General features: G+C 42.4%; 1 protein-coding gene and 1 pseudogene across 2 annotated transcripts in view; one reads left to right on the top strand and one right to left on the bottom strand.

The window, feature by feature from the left end:
* Positions 1-721, bottom strand: part of SPIN1 (spindlin 1) — a gene marked incomplete at both ends in the record, with an annotated part of 31,682 nt that extends 30,961 nt beyond the window's left edge. The window contains one exon of the mRNA XM_084238817.1: positions 670-721. Within this exon, the coding sequence (XP_084094943.1) occupies positions 670-721 (52 nt within the window). The remainder of the gene's footprint in view (positions 1-669) is intronic.
* Positions 722-1,665: 944 nt separating this feature from the next.
* Positions 1,666-14,514, top strand: LOC311173853 (small ribosomal subunit protein uS12-like; annotated as a pseudogene). The gene is made up of 2 exons: positions 1,666-1,716; positions 14,051-14,514. The product of its transcript is annotated as a small ribosomal subunit protein uS12-like (transcript).
* Positions 14,515-14,926: the final 412 nt, after the last annotated feature.

The following is a 14,926-nucleotide window of genomic DNA, read 5'->3' as shown; positions in this document are numbered from 1 at the left end:
GATGTGGTGGGTGAGAGGATTCACCAGAGACAGAGTGGAGTACAGTACAGGCAGACTGACTGAAATGTACTGCTAAGGGGAGGAGCGGGTGAGACAGGAGAGGTCTGCTGCGCCATGTGGGTAGCCCCCTCACCGGCTGAGGACCAAACTTGTGCTGCAGAGGCTGTGGATTGCTTCATAGTGCGGTGCTTAACCCCTTGCACCACCAGTGAGGCCTGATTCTATTCTAAAATCTAATCTAAGTATTAGCTGTATGCCATAAAAATAGAATTAATATAAGTTCTATTATTCATTTCATTTCCATCAGTAAAATTCCTTCAAATAAAATATAAAAACTGAGTTTATCTTTTCCCCTTGAAATGGCTATGAATTTCCTAAATCTCAACCTAATATTTAGTCTCCTCACATTTCTTTTCCAAAAAAACCCAAAGAGAGACAAATTCTTTATTATAATCTTAAATCCTCACTGCTGAATTTACTTGATATCTATAACTCTGCCAAAAGGTAGGGTCCCTGGCTTTCAAAAACCTAACCACCTGGGTTTTTTGACACTCTATGAAAACATATCTGAAATCAAAGCTTTAAGAATAGCAAACCACTAGGTATATATAGAAGTGTTCCACAATCTTGTTACTGTTTAAATTTATTATACTAGAACAAGCTGCCTACCTGCATCAGCTCTGGACCGCTGGCCAGGGGTCTTCCCGAATGGGGTCTTCATTCATCTGTATTTAAGTGAGCAGCAGCGCTGCTGTACTAGGGTGAAAATTCTGTATTCTTCAGCTTGAAACTTTTCACAGAATTGCAATGTTCTTGTTAATCCATTATCCAAGTGCCTCCTTTACAAGTTCAGCAAAAACACATGAAATTATAAGAACTCTGTAAAACAGTGAAATACAGTTCATCATTAGAGCAAAGTGAACACTGACCACAACAAAACATTTTAAACATAGTATTAGCTAAAGTGCACATGTCCCCAAAGCAATCACTTCACTTTGTGACACCTAGGTTCTCAGGACAGTACAAAGTGCTGGGAGAAAAGACAACACCAGCTTGGACACCTGGGACACTTGCAAGCCTCCAAAGTAAAGCTCCTAGGAGGTTCCAGACACGTCCAAGCATCTGGTTTCCCATATATCCCAACCCTAGTTAGATAGGAGCAGATGCTGGAGTGGAGGCAGGGCCCATCCTTGATAGACACAAAGCCCATAAGCTCAGGGGTGGCAAGGAGGTGGGAGTCACTAAAGAGTACCAATCACTAAAACCCTGATTTTGTTGTTTCAATATTTGCTATATAATGCTTTGAAAATACAGATAAATTGGAGCTCTCCTACAAAAAAAACTCACTCTCCTTCGACAGGAAAGAGCAAAATTGAAAAAGTTTGTTCAATTAAAAAATAGTACTATCTACTAGGTGGTTAATTGAAAAAAATACTTAAACTTTAAATGCTGAAATAGCAAAATCTCTTTTCTAGGATGGCAGGAATTATTAGTTTTCCTCACATGTTACAGAAACACTGTCAAGTGGAACTTAATTTCAATGCCCATGTAAACAACTGTTCTACGTTTATACAGACAAAACATGCTGAAACCATGACTGAAAGTCATGGGAACACAATGTTGCACAGCACCAAAGGGTCCCACAGATGACAGCTAACTACGACCATGGCCACTTTCCCACTGAAGGGATGTCCCACCAACTGCATATCGCCAATAGTGAGTCACCTACACTTACAGGCTGCCACTGTGACATGCTGTACCACATGTAAAGCAATGCTTTTCCTGAATTTCATACAGCTTCTATACCTAAATCCAGTTTATCAGAGTAACAGGCGATATAGGAGCAAGTGAGACATCGCCACCAGGAAACAGATTAAGAAATGAGGAATTTCTGTAGGACAGGCCACACCCTTCAAAAATCCATGTCATCCCAAAGGAATAAAGTAAGCACAGTGCTCTAGATTACAAGAGACTTAAAGACATCAACCGACCACAACAGACACCCCCTGAATGGATGGTATGGAGGGGGAAAGCTCTGTAGAAGAGATTAAGACGAAAGAAAACTTTAAGTAGGGGCTAAATAATAGATCTCATTAACTTTTTTTAAATTAATTAATTTATTTATTTTACTTATTTATACAAGCACTGGGTACAGTCAGAAGCACGGGAGGGTGAGAGAATTCACCAGAGCCAGAGCGGGCAGCAGAGCAGAGCAGGCGGGGAGCAGAGCGGGCGGCAGGAGAGGTCTGCGCGCCATGTGGGACCCTCCTCCAGTGGCCGGGGAGCAGCCGGGGATCGAACTGGCGCTGCAGAGGCTGCGGGCAGCTTCGCAACCCAGCGCTCAACCGCTGCGCCACCGGGGAGGCCCGATCTCATTAACTTTTAAAGGCACAATGATACTGTGGATATGTATGAGAATACCTTTTTTTCTTACTGCATGCTGAAATTTCTAGAGGTAAACTACTATAATGTTGTCAAGTAAATCAAACGGTTCAGATAATAAAAGCGAGAACACAAAGAATGACAATGGCAAAGAAATTAATTTTTAAATGTCCATGAAGAGCATATTAGTGCTATCCATCAAATGTTTGTTTCAATTTGTAATTTTTCTTAGTAAAAAAAGGGGGGGGGGAATCCTGAATTTTCTTTCGCTAAATCCATCCTTATGAAATATAACTAAATTTTACTAGTCTTTTAAATTTTGCTGTAATTTTGCTACAGTCTTTTAAATATGTCATGAACTTAAGTTTTGAACTCAAAATTCTCCTTCTGTTATGATCTCCAAGAAAATCACAAGATTCCCATAAACCATTTCACAGAAAAACACATGCTCCCAAGATGACACTTCCTCCTGTACCCCCATCAACTCAGAACCTACAGTCTCCAACAGACACACATTCTATCTTAGAAACTGAAAATTAGGCACAAAAGTTTAAATACGGTCATACAGATTTCAAGTAGCACTGAAGAGATAAATCTATTGTAAAAACAGACACTTATAGATTGTTCCCCTAAAGGAAGATGGTGTCACAAAATTCAATGACATTAGAGTCTGTCTCCAAAAAGATTTAAGAAATAAGTGTTCCAACGTTTCAGATATAAAAGTAGTAAAACAACACGAAGTAGAAATTATGCATCAAAATACTTGCTGCCAGCTGCCATTCCCCCCTCCCCCCAAAAAAGAAACCTCTAAAACTGTTCAAGCAAAAGTGCCAAGTTCCAAAGAAGCACCAGCCCTGTGTCACTAAAGGCAAAGTGCACAGGCTCACTAAAGACCATACTGAAGTGGCTGCTGGAGTCTGGACTGCCAACACTTTGTCTTAAAGTTGTCAACATGGTGGGAGGGACAGTATGTGATCATAAATATTTGTGGAAAAGGGCATAGCTAAAATCTGGAGAAGGCCTAAATGTGAGACAGGAAATCATTTTCTTAAGTATACTATTGTAGTTATAAGGAATATCCTCATTTTAAATGAGGAATATCATTTTAATTGAGGAATATCATCATTTAAAATTGTTATAGGACAGGGAGAGGGGCAGCCCAAAACCCCGCAAACCTGCCTATTCTAAATAGGTTCTGCCATCCGCCGCATCAACACAAAACATAGGAGACTTTAATGAAAAGGAACTTTAATAAAACTAGGAAACAATACAGGTAAGGCAAAGAATCTAGTTTCTAAATCAAGCACCCAAAGTTACCCATCCCCTCGTGGGTAAAAGTCCATCCAAATGGGATTGGCCCAGAGCAAGGCCCCAAGGCCTGCCACAAGTCTAAAGCATCTTCCAGTGGGGACACACAGAAAAGGGTCACAAACAACCGGACAAGCCCAGAAGGAAAAGAGCAAAATCAACATCAAGATAAAAGCTGCCATTGTCAACTCCCCGGGTCTCACCCACATCTGTGTCACCCAGTCCACGACCAAAAGACAAGCACAGTTTCTTCGCGTGTCTCTAGGCTCCATGCGCCTCCTCCAGGTCTCCTGGCTCCATCCTGCCTCTTTCCTCAGTCTCTTCTGCAGCTTCTTCTCTCCCTGCTCAGCTCCACCCTTCCTTGGGTGGGGCAGGGAACCTGGAACCTCCCCCTTTCCTGGGGACCACCCTGTTACAAAATGATGTCCACAATTTTCAAAAGGCTGAACAAAAAGTATCAGTAAGGAAATGTTAGCAAATGAATCTTAATAGAGGATGTACAGTGTAACTCAGCTGTAGTTTTAAATGTAATACATGCAGGAAATTACATTTACAAGTTGGGGGGGGGGCAGCAGAGGGAGGCGAGTAGCCAAATCTGGAGTTGGTGTCAATGTGTTTACTTAAGGCACTGAAAAAATTTGTAACTTATTTTCTAAGATACTATTTTTAAAGACAGAGTCTTTTTTAAAAAGCTCATAAGTAAAGACTGGTGGATATAGTGAAAATGGATTAAGGTGGTAAAAAGTTACAAGCATCCAGTTGTAAGATAAATAAGTCCTGGGGATGTGATGCACAGGACTGAAGTTAATAATACTGTATTGTATATATGCAAGTTGCTGAGTGTGTTATAGAGCAGCCCCGATATTAAACGGGTTCCTGGCTGTGGGTCCTCACCCGCGCGCTTTAAAGAGACTTATGAATACTCTACTACAGACACACACAAAAGGGTTAATAAAAGGTTTATTTACAAGAGAAAAAGAAAATAAGGAAAAGGTACAACTCAGGGAGAAAATAGGGAAATAAAGTCTAATGCGTCCTACCCGATCCGACGACCTGGAAACCCAAAGTCACTCTCAGAGCTGACCAGACGCTGCAAGCTGGCCGAGAGCCCAAAATGGAGAGCCCCCCAAAGCCCACGTGTCTGCCTTTTGAATCCACCTGGCTGCTTAACCCCACCCTCAGGTCCCAGCCACCTTCCCTTTGGTGGTGATGGGATTTGGAGTTCCCAGTGTCTTTGGCTTTGACCTGGGGTGGGGGTGGAGTCCACAAAGCCTATATGGAATTTGCTTTGGGACATCCTTTTCCCCCTAACAATTGGACAAAAATAATTAAAACAAAAAAGATGGCAAAATATTTGTTGTTCCTCACTCAGCTTACTTCAACTTTTCTATATACTTGAGAATTTTCATGATAAAAAGTTAAAGAGTAAAAAGGCCAATGGTTTCCAATTTTGCAAATGTGGAAAGAGAAAGCACAGGAATTGAACTGAGAACCATTCTAGGTACATAAAAGAATTTGCTAGAAAGTCAAATCACAAATCTATCAATGGATGGCACCGAAATAAACATTCCAGAGAAGAGACTGGCTGGGTTAGGTTATCTTTTTAACTAAAACTTCAATATTAAAATGAAGGGCTCAGTCTTTAACAAAGCATTGTTGATTACCCAAAGTTTGGCTGTAACACATACAATTTAAATATCTAAAGGCCTTCAGGGCCTCCCAGGTGGCGCAGCGGTTGAGCACTGGGTCCCCCTGGCCACCAGGGGAGGGTCCCACATGGCGCGCAGACCTCTCCTGCCGCCCGCTGCTCCCCTCAGTGTTATAGAGCAGCCCCGATATTAAACGGGTTCCTGGCTGTGGGTCCTCACCCGCGTGCTTTAAAGAGACTTATGAATACTCTACTACAGACACACACAAAAGGGTTAATAAAAGGTTTATTTACAAGAGAAAAAGAAAATAAGGAAAAGGTACAACTCAGGGAGAAAATAAGGAAATAAAGTCTTTAATGCGTCCTACCCGATCCGACGACCTGGAAACCCAAAGTCACTCTCAGAGCTGACCGGACGCTGAAAGGGCCGAGAGCCCAAAATGGAGAGCCCCCCAAAGCCCACGTGTCTGCCTTTTGTATCCACCTGGCTGCTTAACCCCACCCTCAGGTCCCAGCCACCTTCCCTTTGGTGGTGATGGGATTTGGAGTTCTCAGTGTCTTTGGCTTTGACCTGGGGTGGGGGTGGAGTCCACAAAGCCTATATGGAATTTGCTTTGGGACATCCTTTTCCCCCTAACAATTCCCCCCTTTCACTTGTTGCCACCATTTCCATGGTGATGAAGATCGAATATATGGAGGTTGGGATGCAGTCTCAGATGAACATTTTGTCAGGTTCCAGTGTGAAAGAAAACCAGTCTCTCCAGGTATTTGTCCATTGTGGAAAGCAAAAGTCCTCCACTCCAGGAAAAATAGTTCATCAGTTTAAGCCAAAAAAAATCTGGAGGTGTTAGCCAAAACAAGACAGCAGATATGTAAAAATTACAGGAAAAAAAATCTTAAAATGGTTCAACTGATGTAAAAAAAACCGTTGGGCGCCAAGCTGTTATAGAGCAGCCCCGATATTAAACGGGTTCCTGGCTGTGGGTCCTCACCCGCGTGCTTTAAAGAGACTTATGAATACTCTACTACAGACACACACAAAAGGGTTAATAAAAGGTTTATTTACAAGAGAAAAAGAAAATAAGGAAAAGGTACAACTCAGGGAGAAAATAAGGAAATAAAGTCTTTAATGCGTCCTACCCGATCCGACGACCTGGAAACCCAAAGTCACTCTCAGAGCTGACCGGACGCTGAAAGCTGGCCGAGAGCCCAAAATGGAGAGCCCCCCAAAGCCCACATGTCTGCCTTTTGTATCCACCTGGCTGCTTAACCCCACCCTCAGGTCCCAGCCACCTTCCCTTTGGTGGTGATGGGATTTGGAGTTCCCAGTGTCTTTGGCTTTGACCTGGGGTGGGGGTGGAGTCCACAAAGCCTATATGGAATTTGCTTTGGGACATCCTTTTCCCCCTAACATCAGCAGTGTACTTCGGTCCTTCTGCCTGCTCTGCTCCCTGCTCTGGCTCTGGTGAATTCTCTCACCCTCCCGCGCTTCTGACTGTACCCAGTGCATGTATAAACAAAACAAACAAACAAACTAAATAAAAAAAAAAAAAAACCCTGCCTCTATTGAAAAAAAAAAAAAAAAGTTAGTAAAGGCCTTCAGAGTCCCAAACTCTCTTTTCAAAATAAAATAATTAAACAGCCTGAATCACTACACATCTAACACCAGATTCCAATTAGGAGCTCTTAAGTAAGGACAAAATGTATAGGGCCATGAATCTGAATAGGGGGAAATTTCTACCTTCATGTGGTTTATATTCATTTACATCCTAAAAGTAGGAAACAACTCCAGTCTTGTCACCAGATCCTCTGACTTTCTCAACAATATAAATCAAGGTCTTCCCATCCCACTGTGCTTGTTTCATATCTTAAAATATCCTGTAAGTTGGTCAGTACTTTCAAGTTCAAGTTCCTAGTCCAGTCACAAAACAGTCAATGAAAGTGGGTCAGCCTCAGGCTACCAGTCATGAAACTATACAAGTAAAATCAGTGACTGCCATAAACAGAGCCTGGCAGGCCCTGGTCCTACTTCCTGGCAAGTACTCTACATCCTTGAATTCCATGAGACATGGGTTTTTGCTATTCAGAGGTGCCCCTACACAGTTTGGGCTAACAAGATGACCTAGAACAGGTAATGGCCGCCAAAAGACCAACTTTGGGATTAAAGGATGGGGCTTCGAGCCCCTTGATAGCAACCTGACCCCGGGGAGGGGAGAGGACAGAAAAACAAGGTGTCTGAATGCAATGGTCCAAGCAACCTTGCTTACACACTGAGGCCACAATTACAACTTTGGGCATGAGGTTGGAGTGAGTGTCCCTGGTCACCACTCCAATTCCACGTGGGAGGAGACTATCCTGACTGCGCTGGAGAGGACAAAGAGCTCCCTATCTGTTGTGCCTTGCTTCTTTAAGGATTTGAGTCCTGATTTGCTATAATGAAAGAATAATCACAAGGATAGCACTTTCTAAAGTCATTTTAAGTGAAATGTTGAAACCAATCCTCAAGTTTGTATTCTGGGGTCTGCAGGAAGGGCCCTAGGCAGAGAACTGTGGCTCAGAGGTGAAACCTGACCTGTTCTTGAGAAGACCTGTCAGGGTTGCATCTAAGATGTTCCCTAGTATTGTTCCCTGTCACCAGTTATCTACTGATCAAAGAGCGGAAAGAACTAAGTCAAAATCCACCTCATCATTTAGTCTTTAAACATCAAACTCTTCATTTTAGTATCTTAAAAATAAAATTTTAATTACCTATATGTCAACCACATTATCTCATCACTTAAAGGATTAATAAAGAAGCCATAATACTACACTAATATTGTTTTCTGTTTCATCACTACTTAAATATAAATAGTTTCTTTTGTGATCCCATGTATTTTACTTTATTGTTTTCAGAAACATTCTGGAGAAGTACCCATAGGTGTCACCAGATTACTAAAAGATTCATGGCACAACCACCTCTGCCTAAAAACACCCACAAAAACTCTGAAGCCTTATGGGTCTACAAAGGCTACCTCCAGTAACCAATGTAGAGAATGGCCAACTCCCAGCAGAATGAACGGCAATCTAGACAACTCCCTTGAAAGCTAGAAAAATCAAAATAAAATGTTCAAGAACTACCCTAACAACTATCAGGATCCAGGGTTTCCTATAGGAATGGTTAATTCCAGGCTGGGCAGGGAATACAAGGATCCTAGATCGTCAGTCATACCAGAAGCCAGAAAGCTACCACAGACTACTGGAGTGGTGTCAAAGAGAGAGAGGTTCGTTCACATTCTCTTCTTAGTTTTTATTTATGTTTGCAAATTTTCATGATAAAAACTTGAATATACTAAGCTGATACACTAAACATAAGTTTAAAGCATCAAAGAGGGCCTCCCCAGTGGTGCAGCGGTTGAGCGCTGGCTTGCTGGCTTGCGAAGCTGCCCGCAGCCTCTGCAGTGCTGGTTTGATCCCAGGCCACCGGGTGAGGGTCCCACATGGCGTGCAGACCTCTCCTGCCGCCCGCTGCTCCCCTCAGCAGTGAACTTCATCAGTCTGCCTGCTCTGCTCTCTGCTGACTCTGGTGAATTCTCTCACCCTCCCGCACTTCTGACTGTACCCAGTGTTTGTATAAATAAAGTATAAATAAATAAATCTTTAAAAAAAAAATAAAGTATCAAAGAACTGAAGACAAAAGCACACCAGAGGCAGGATCTAAAGCAGTAATCCTATGCTGAAACACACAAGAACTACTTCTATCCCTGAAAGAACCTGTCAAGTGCTAAGGAGGCGGCTGAAAAGCCAACAGCTTTGCAAGGCCAGGGGCCAGAGACTGGAATCTACTGACTACCAATGGGAGAAGGGATTGGAGAACCCACTTATATGAACTATATCCCAAGGTTCTCTCAGGAGCAGGGGATGATAAGAAGCTGGCAAAAAACCACATCCCATCTCAACTCATATCTTGACCCCCCCCCCCAAACCAACTTGAGGTGAATCCACTGCCAACACCTCAGATGCATGGGAAATAAAGCATAAGCTGTCTTCAGGAGTATATTCCTAGATCCTAAATTATTTTGTCATTTTTAAATGTAGTCTACTGCAAGTGCACATGTGCACACACAAACCAGCCCACAAGGAGAAAAACAAAAATGAGCAGAAATAACAAGTACTAAACAAACCAAAGTAAGTACAGGGCTTTTGAGACATTAGTGCTGCAAAATCAACTCTAAGTTGGGGAAAGAAACATATAGGAATAAACAAAATTATTAAATGAAAAATAAAAATTACAAATATTATATTCAAAGACATATGAAACAAAACTTTGGTAGAAAACTATCAAAGAACCAGATTTTTCCAGAGGTAAAAAAAAAAATAAACTCAATGAAATTAACAGTAGGCAAATCTTGTCTAAAAATTACCATTAGCCTACTATGAAAAGGACAGATGAAAAGAAAATAAGCAAAATGAATCATGGAAGGAAGAGACTGAGTAGGTTTAAGAGTTTGAATGAATTCTCAGAAACAAGAAAGAAACAAAAACAGGGTAGCAGAAAAAGTTAAAAATATTAACACCTACAAACTTCAAAAGAACGAAAGATGCTAGGATTCAATGAGACCTGTAAAAACAAAATGGAAAAAAAAAAAAAAAAACCCACATCAGGGCCTCCCTGGAAGCTCAGGGGTTAAAGTCTCAGCACTTTCAAGCTGTTGCCAGACACTGTGGCGTAAGTTTGATCCCCAGACAGGGAGCTAACCCACATGGCACAGCAGAGCTCTCCTATCTTGCCTGCTGCTCCCCTCAGCAGTATATTTCAGTAGATCTTCCTGTTCTGCTCCCCACTGTCTCTGGTGAATCCTCTCACACACACCCCACCTCTGGCCTACACTCCAGTTCCTGTATGCATAAATAAATCTAAAAATAAAAATCTTTAAAAAGACACACACATTATAGTAACATCAATCACATCATAGTAAAAATATTGAAAACCAAAGACCAAAAAAAGAAAAAAAGTCATAAAATCCTGGGAAAAAAGACAAATTCCAAATTTGTCTGACAAATTTAATTTGTGGAAAATTAAAGTGACAGTATACTTCTTATAAACAGAATGGAAGCTGATGTTAATTCATAACTTCCTTCAACACCTTGGAAGAAAACTGACAAGTTAGGATTCCATATACACCAAAAACATCCTTCAAAAAGGAAAATTAAGAGCCTCCCCGGTGGCACAGCTGTTGAGCGCTGGGTTGTGAAGCTGCCCGCAGCCTCTGCAGCACCAGTTCGATCCCCAGCCGGCCGAGCGAGGGTCTCACATGGCGCGCAGACCTCTCCTGCCGCCCGCTGCTCCCCTTAGCAGTGTACTTCAGTCCTTCTACCTGCTCTGCTCTCCCCTCTGGCTCTGGTGAATTCTCTCACCCTCCCGTGCTTCTGACTGTACCCAGTGTTTGTATAAAATAAATAAATAAATAAATCTTTAAAAAAAAAAAAAAAGGAAAATTAATTTGCGCATACCCAGACTAACATTCAGGTCATGATTAGCACTCACACAACAGGCAGGAAACATCAAGAGTGTTCTTCAGGCAATAGGAAAATCTATGTGATTGTTGATAATGGGAGATTTAAGAGGAATAGGGGACAGAGGGGAAATTTTGTAATCACTGCTGAATTTTGCTGCGAAACTAAAACTGCTCTTAAAAATACAGAACTGAGGTTACCAGAATTGAGGTTACCAGAAGGGAATGGAGGGGTGGAATAAAGGGGGCAGGGGGTCTAACAGACTATGGCGGAGGATTCACTGGGGCTGTGGCGGTGAATGTGGCGGTACGATAACAAACATTTGTAGAGGTGTGAACCTCTAACCCCTAAAACATATACAGTTCTGTAAGCCAACATTGCCTCAAGCATAATTTTAAAAGAAATATACAGGCAAACCTCAAATACTTTGGGTTTGGTTCCATACCACCCCAAAAGAGCATATATTGCAAGAAAGTAGTCACATGAGTTTTCCGGTCTCAGTGCATATATGTAAGTTGTGTTTACATTATATTGCAGTCTATTAAATGGGTGCTACCACTGCCTAAAAAAAAAAGTACTTAATAACCATAATTAAAATAACTTCATTGCTGAAAAAATGCTAACTATTACCTGAGCCCTTTGGCAAGTCACAATCTTTTTGCTGGTGGAAGGTTTGGCCTCAATGCTGATGCTGCCAACTCCTCAGGACGGTGTTGCTGAAGGTTAGGATGGCTGTGGTAACATATTAAAATAAGACATGAAAGAAGCTTGCCATGCGGACTGACTTCCTTTCATGACAGACTTCGACTTCGCTGTATGTGACTCTGTACAGTAACATTTTTTCAACAGCCGAACTTTAGAATTTGGAGTCCACCTTCTTATAAACCCTGCTGCTGCTTTACCAACCAGGTTTGTGTAATATTCTAAGTCCTTTGTTGTCACTTCAACAATGTTCACAGCATCTTTATCAGTAGATTCCATCTCAAGAAACCACTTTCTTTTTTTGTTCATCTATAAGAAGCAACTACTTGCTCCTGCTTAAAAAGTTTTATCATGAGACTGCAGGATTCAGTCACACCGTCAGGCTCCACTTCTAATTCTCTTGCTATTTTCACCACGTCTACAGTTACTATATAGTTTTGAACTCCTCAGTCACCCATAAGGGTTAGAAGAAACTCCTGTTAATGTTGAAACCTCCTTCCTTCCACAAATGTCTCTAATGGGTTCTAGAATGGTGAATCCTCTCCAGGAGTTTTTCAAACGACTGCCCAGATCCATCAGAGGAATATATGGCCACGATAGCATTACAAAATGAATTTCTTATATGAGACTCAAAAGTCCAAATTACTCTTTGTTCCATGGGCTACAGAATGGGTGCTGTATTAGCAGGCATGAAAACATAACCTTCTAGTACACCTCCATTAGTGCTCTTGGGTGGGGTCTCCCCCCGGCGGCGCAGCGGTTGAGCGCTGGGCTGCGAAGCTGCCCACAGCCTCTGCAGAGCCGGTTTGATCCCCAGCCTCCGGTTCGGGTCCCACATGGCTAGGGTCCCACATGGCGCGCAGACCTCTCCTGCTGTGCCCGCTGCTCCCCTCAGCAGTGAATTTCATCGGTCTGTCTGTTCTGTTCCCCACTCTGGCTCTGGTGAATTCTCTCACCCTCCCACGCTTCTGACTGTACCCAGTGCTTAAATGAATGAATGAATGAATGAATGAATGAATGAATGAATGAATGAATAAAGAGAGCTCTTGGGTGGTCACATGTGCTGTCAATGAGCAGTAATATTTTGAAAGGCATCTTTCTTTCTGAGCAGTAGATCTCAACAGTGGCTTAGAAGATCATGTTTAAAAAAAAAAAAGAAACCAAATTAAGAATCTATTGTCTCATTTACAGGACACAGGCAGGAAAGCTCAAATATAATTTTTAATGGCCTTGGGATTTTTCAGAATTGTATACATATATTGGCTTCAACTTGAAAGTCACCAGCTGCATTAGCTCCTAGCAAACATCAGTCTGTCCTGTGAAGTTTGAAATCAATCTTCTTTTCCTCTGTAGCTATGGAAGTTCTAGATGGCATCATCTTCGATCAGAAGGCTATTTTTTCCTAAGCTGAAATCTGTTGTTGGTACAGCCACCTTCAACACCAATCTTTAGTTAGATCTTCTGGATTTCCTGCTGCTTCACCTTGTACTTGTATGTTATGGGGCTGGTTACCTTCCTTAAAGCTCATGAACCGACCTCTTCTAGCTTCAAACTTCTCTTCTGCAGTTTCCTCCCCTCTCTCAGCCTTCACTGAATTGAAGAAAGTTAGGACTTTGCTCAGGATTAGGATCTGGTTTAATGGAGTTTTGTTACTGGTTTGATCATCTGTCCAAATCACTTAAACGTTCTCCAAATCAGCAAGAAGGCTGGTCTGCTTTCTAATCATTTATGTAGTCACTAGGAGTAACATTTTTAATATTCTTTTAGAATTTTTCCTTTGCATTCACAACCTGGCTGTTTGGGGCAAGAAGCCTCATTTAAAAAAAAAAAAAAAGATTTATTTATTATATAAGCATTGGGTACAGTCAGAAGCGCGGAAGGGCGAGAGAATTCACCAGAGCCAGAGCGGGGAACAGAACAGGCAGACTGATGAAATACACCGCTGAGGGGAGCAGCGGGTGACAGGAGAGGTCTGCTCACCATGTGGGACCCTCACCCAGCGGCTAGGGATAGAACTGGCACTGCAGAGGCTGCAGGCAGCTTCGCAGCCCAGCGCTCAACCGCTGCGCCACCTATGCAGGTGCTCTACTTGCCTTCCCCATTAAGCTCAATCATTCCTAGCTTTGATTTAAAGTGAGACACATGGCTCGTCGTTTTGCATCAACACTGAGAGGCCACTGAAGGATTAACTGATCTAATTTCAGCATCTCTTGTTTCAGAGAATAGGGAGGCCCAAGGAGAGGGAGAGAGATGGGGAAAGAGAGAGTCAGTGGAGCAGCCAGTCCTACTAAGCCCACCATCTCACAGGGGCACAGTCTGTGGAGCTCCAAAACAATTACAACAGTAACATTGATCACCAATCACCCGAACAGATATAATGATGTCTCAAACATTGTGAGAACTACCAAAATGCATCACAGAAACACAAAGTGAGTAGATGCTTTTGGGGGAAAAGGCCCTCTGTGCTGTTTTTTTTTCTCTTTAGCTTAGGTCCTTAGCAATGGCAGAATGGGCTAGAGCTTCAGTCTTTGTACTGCCGGGAAACTCAGAAGCCATGGATGATCAACAGTGTCATGATAAACAGTACAAGAAAGCCCATGCAGGCACTGCCCTAAAGGCAACCCTCTGGAAGGCACTTCTCATGGAAAGGGAATTGTGCTGGAAAAAGTAAGAGTTGAAGCCAAACAGCCAGATTCAGCTAGTATGTCAGAGTCCAGCTGACCAAGAATGGGGCGGGGGTGGGGGGGACGGGACAGGACGACACAGCCTTTGTACCTAACGATGGCTGTTTGAATTTTATTGAGGAAAATGATGAATTTCTGGTTGCTGGATTTGGTTACAAAGGTAATACTGCTGGTGACATTCCCAGAGTCTGCTTTAAGGCTGTCAAAGCAGCCAATCTCTCTCTTTTGGCCTCATACAAAGGCAAGAAGGAAAGACCAAGATTCTAAGTTTTGGTAGTGAAAACACAGCAGCAATAAATTTTCACATGCCACCAAAAGACAGAAAAAATGGCACCCATATTTGTTTGTCTCAGGATTGTCATACTTTCACTCGGTAAAAAAACACAGTAAGGGAAGCACAATTAGTGAAACACAATAAAACAAGGCATGCCCGTAAAGTCTATTTTTAAATAATATGCTCGTCAGGATAGGTTAACAAGTGAAACTATGGTTTCAAATTCCTACTCCCCACCCTACCCAATCCTTTTCTCTACTTTCCTTCCTTTCCCCCTCCCTCTGATCACTGTAGAATAGTAAAAGACATGGCCCACCAGGAAGCTCCCTCTGGAGACTGAGTCCAGGCAGGAGGACAGGCATGCAACAAGCCTCACCACTCAAAGTCTGCGGGACAAGTCTCTTCTGCTCACATTTCACAGACCAAGGCAATCAG

The sequence above is a fragment of the Talpa europaea genome (assembly GCF_964194135.1).
Source record: "Talpa europaea genome assembly, chromosome: 7".
Lineage (NCBI taxonomy): Eukaryota > Metazoa > Chordata > Mammalia > Eulipotyphla > Talpidae > Talpa > Talpa europaea.
This window is presented reverse-complemented; position numbering and strand designations above follow the sequence as displayed.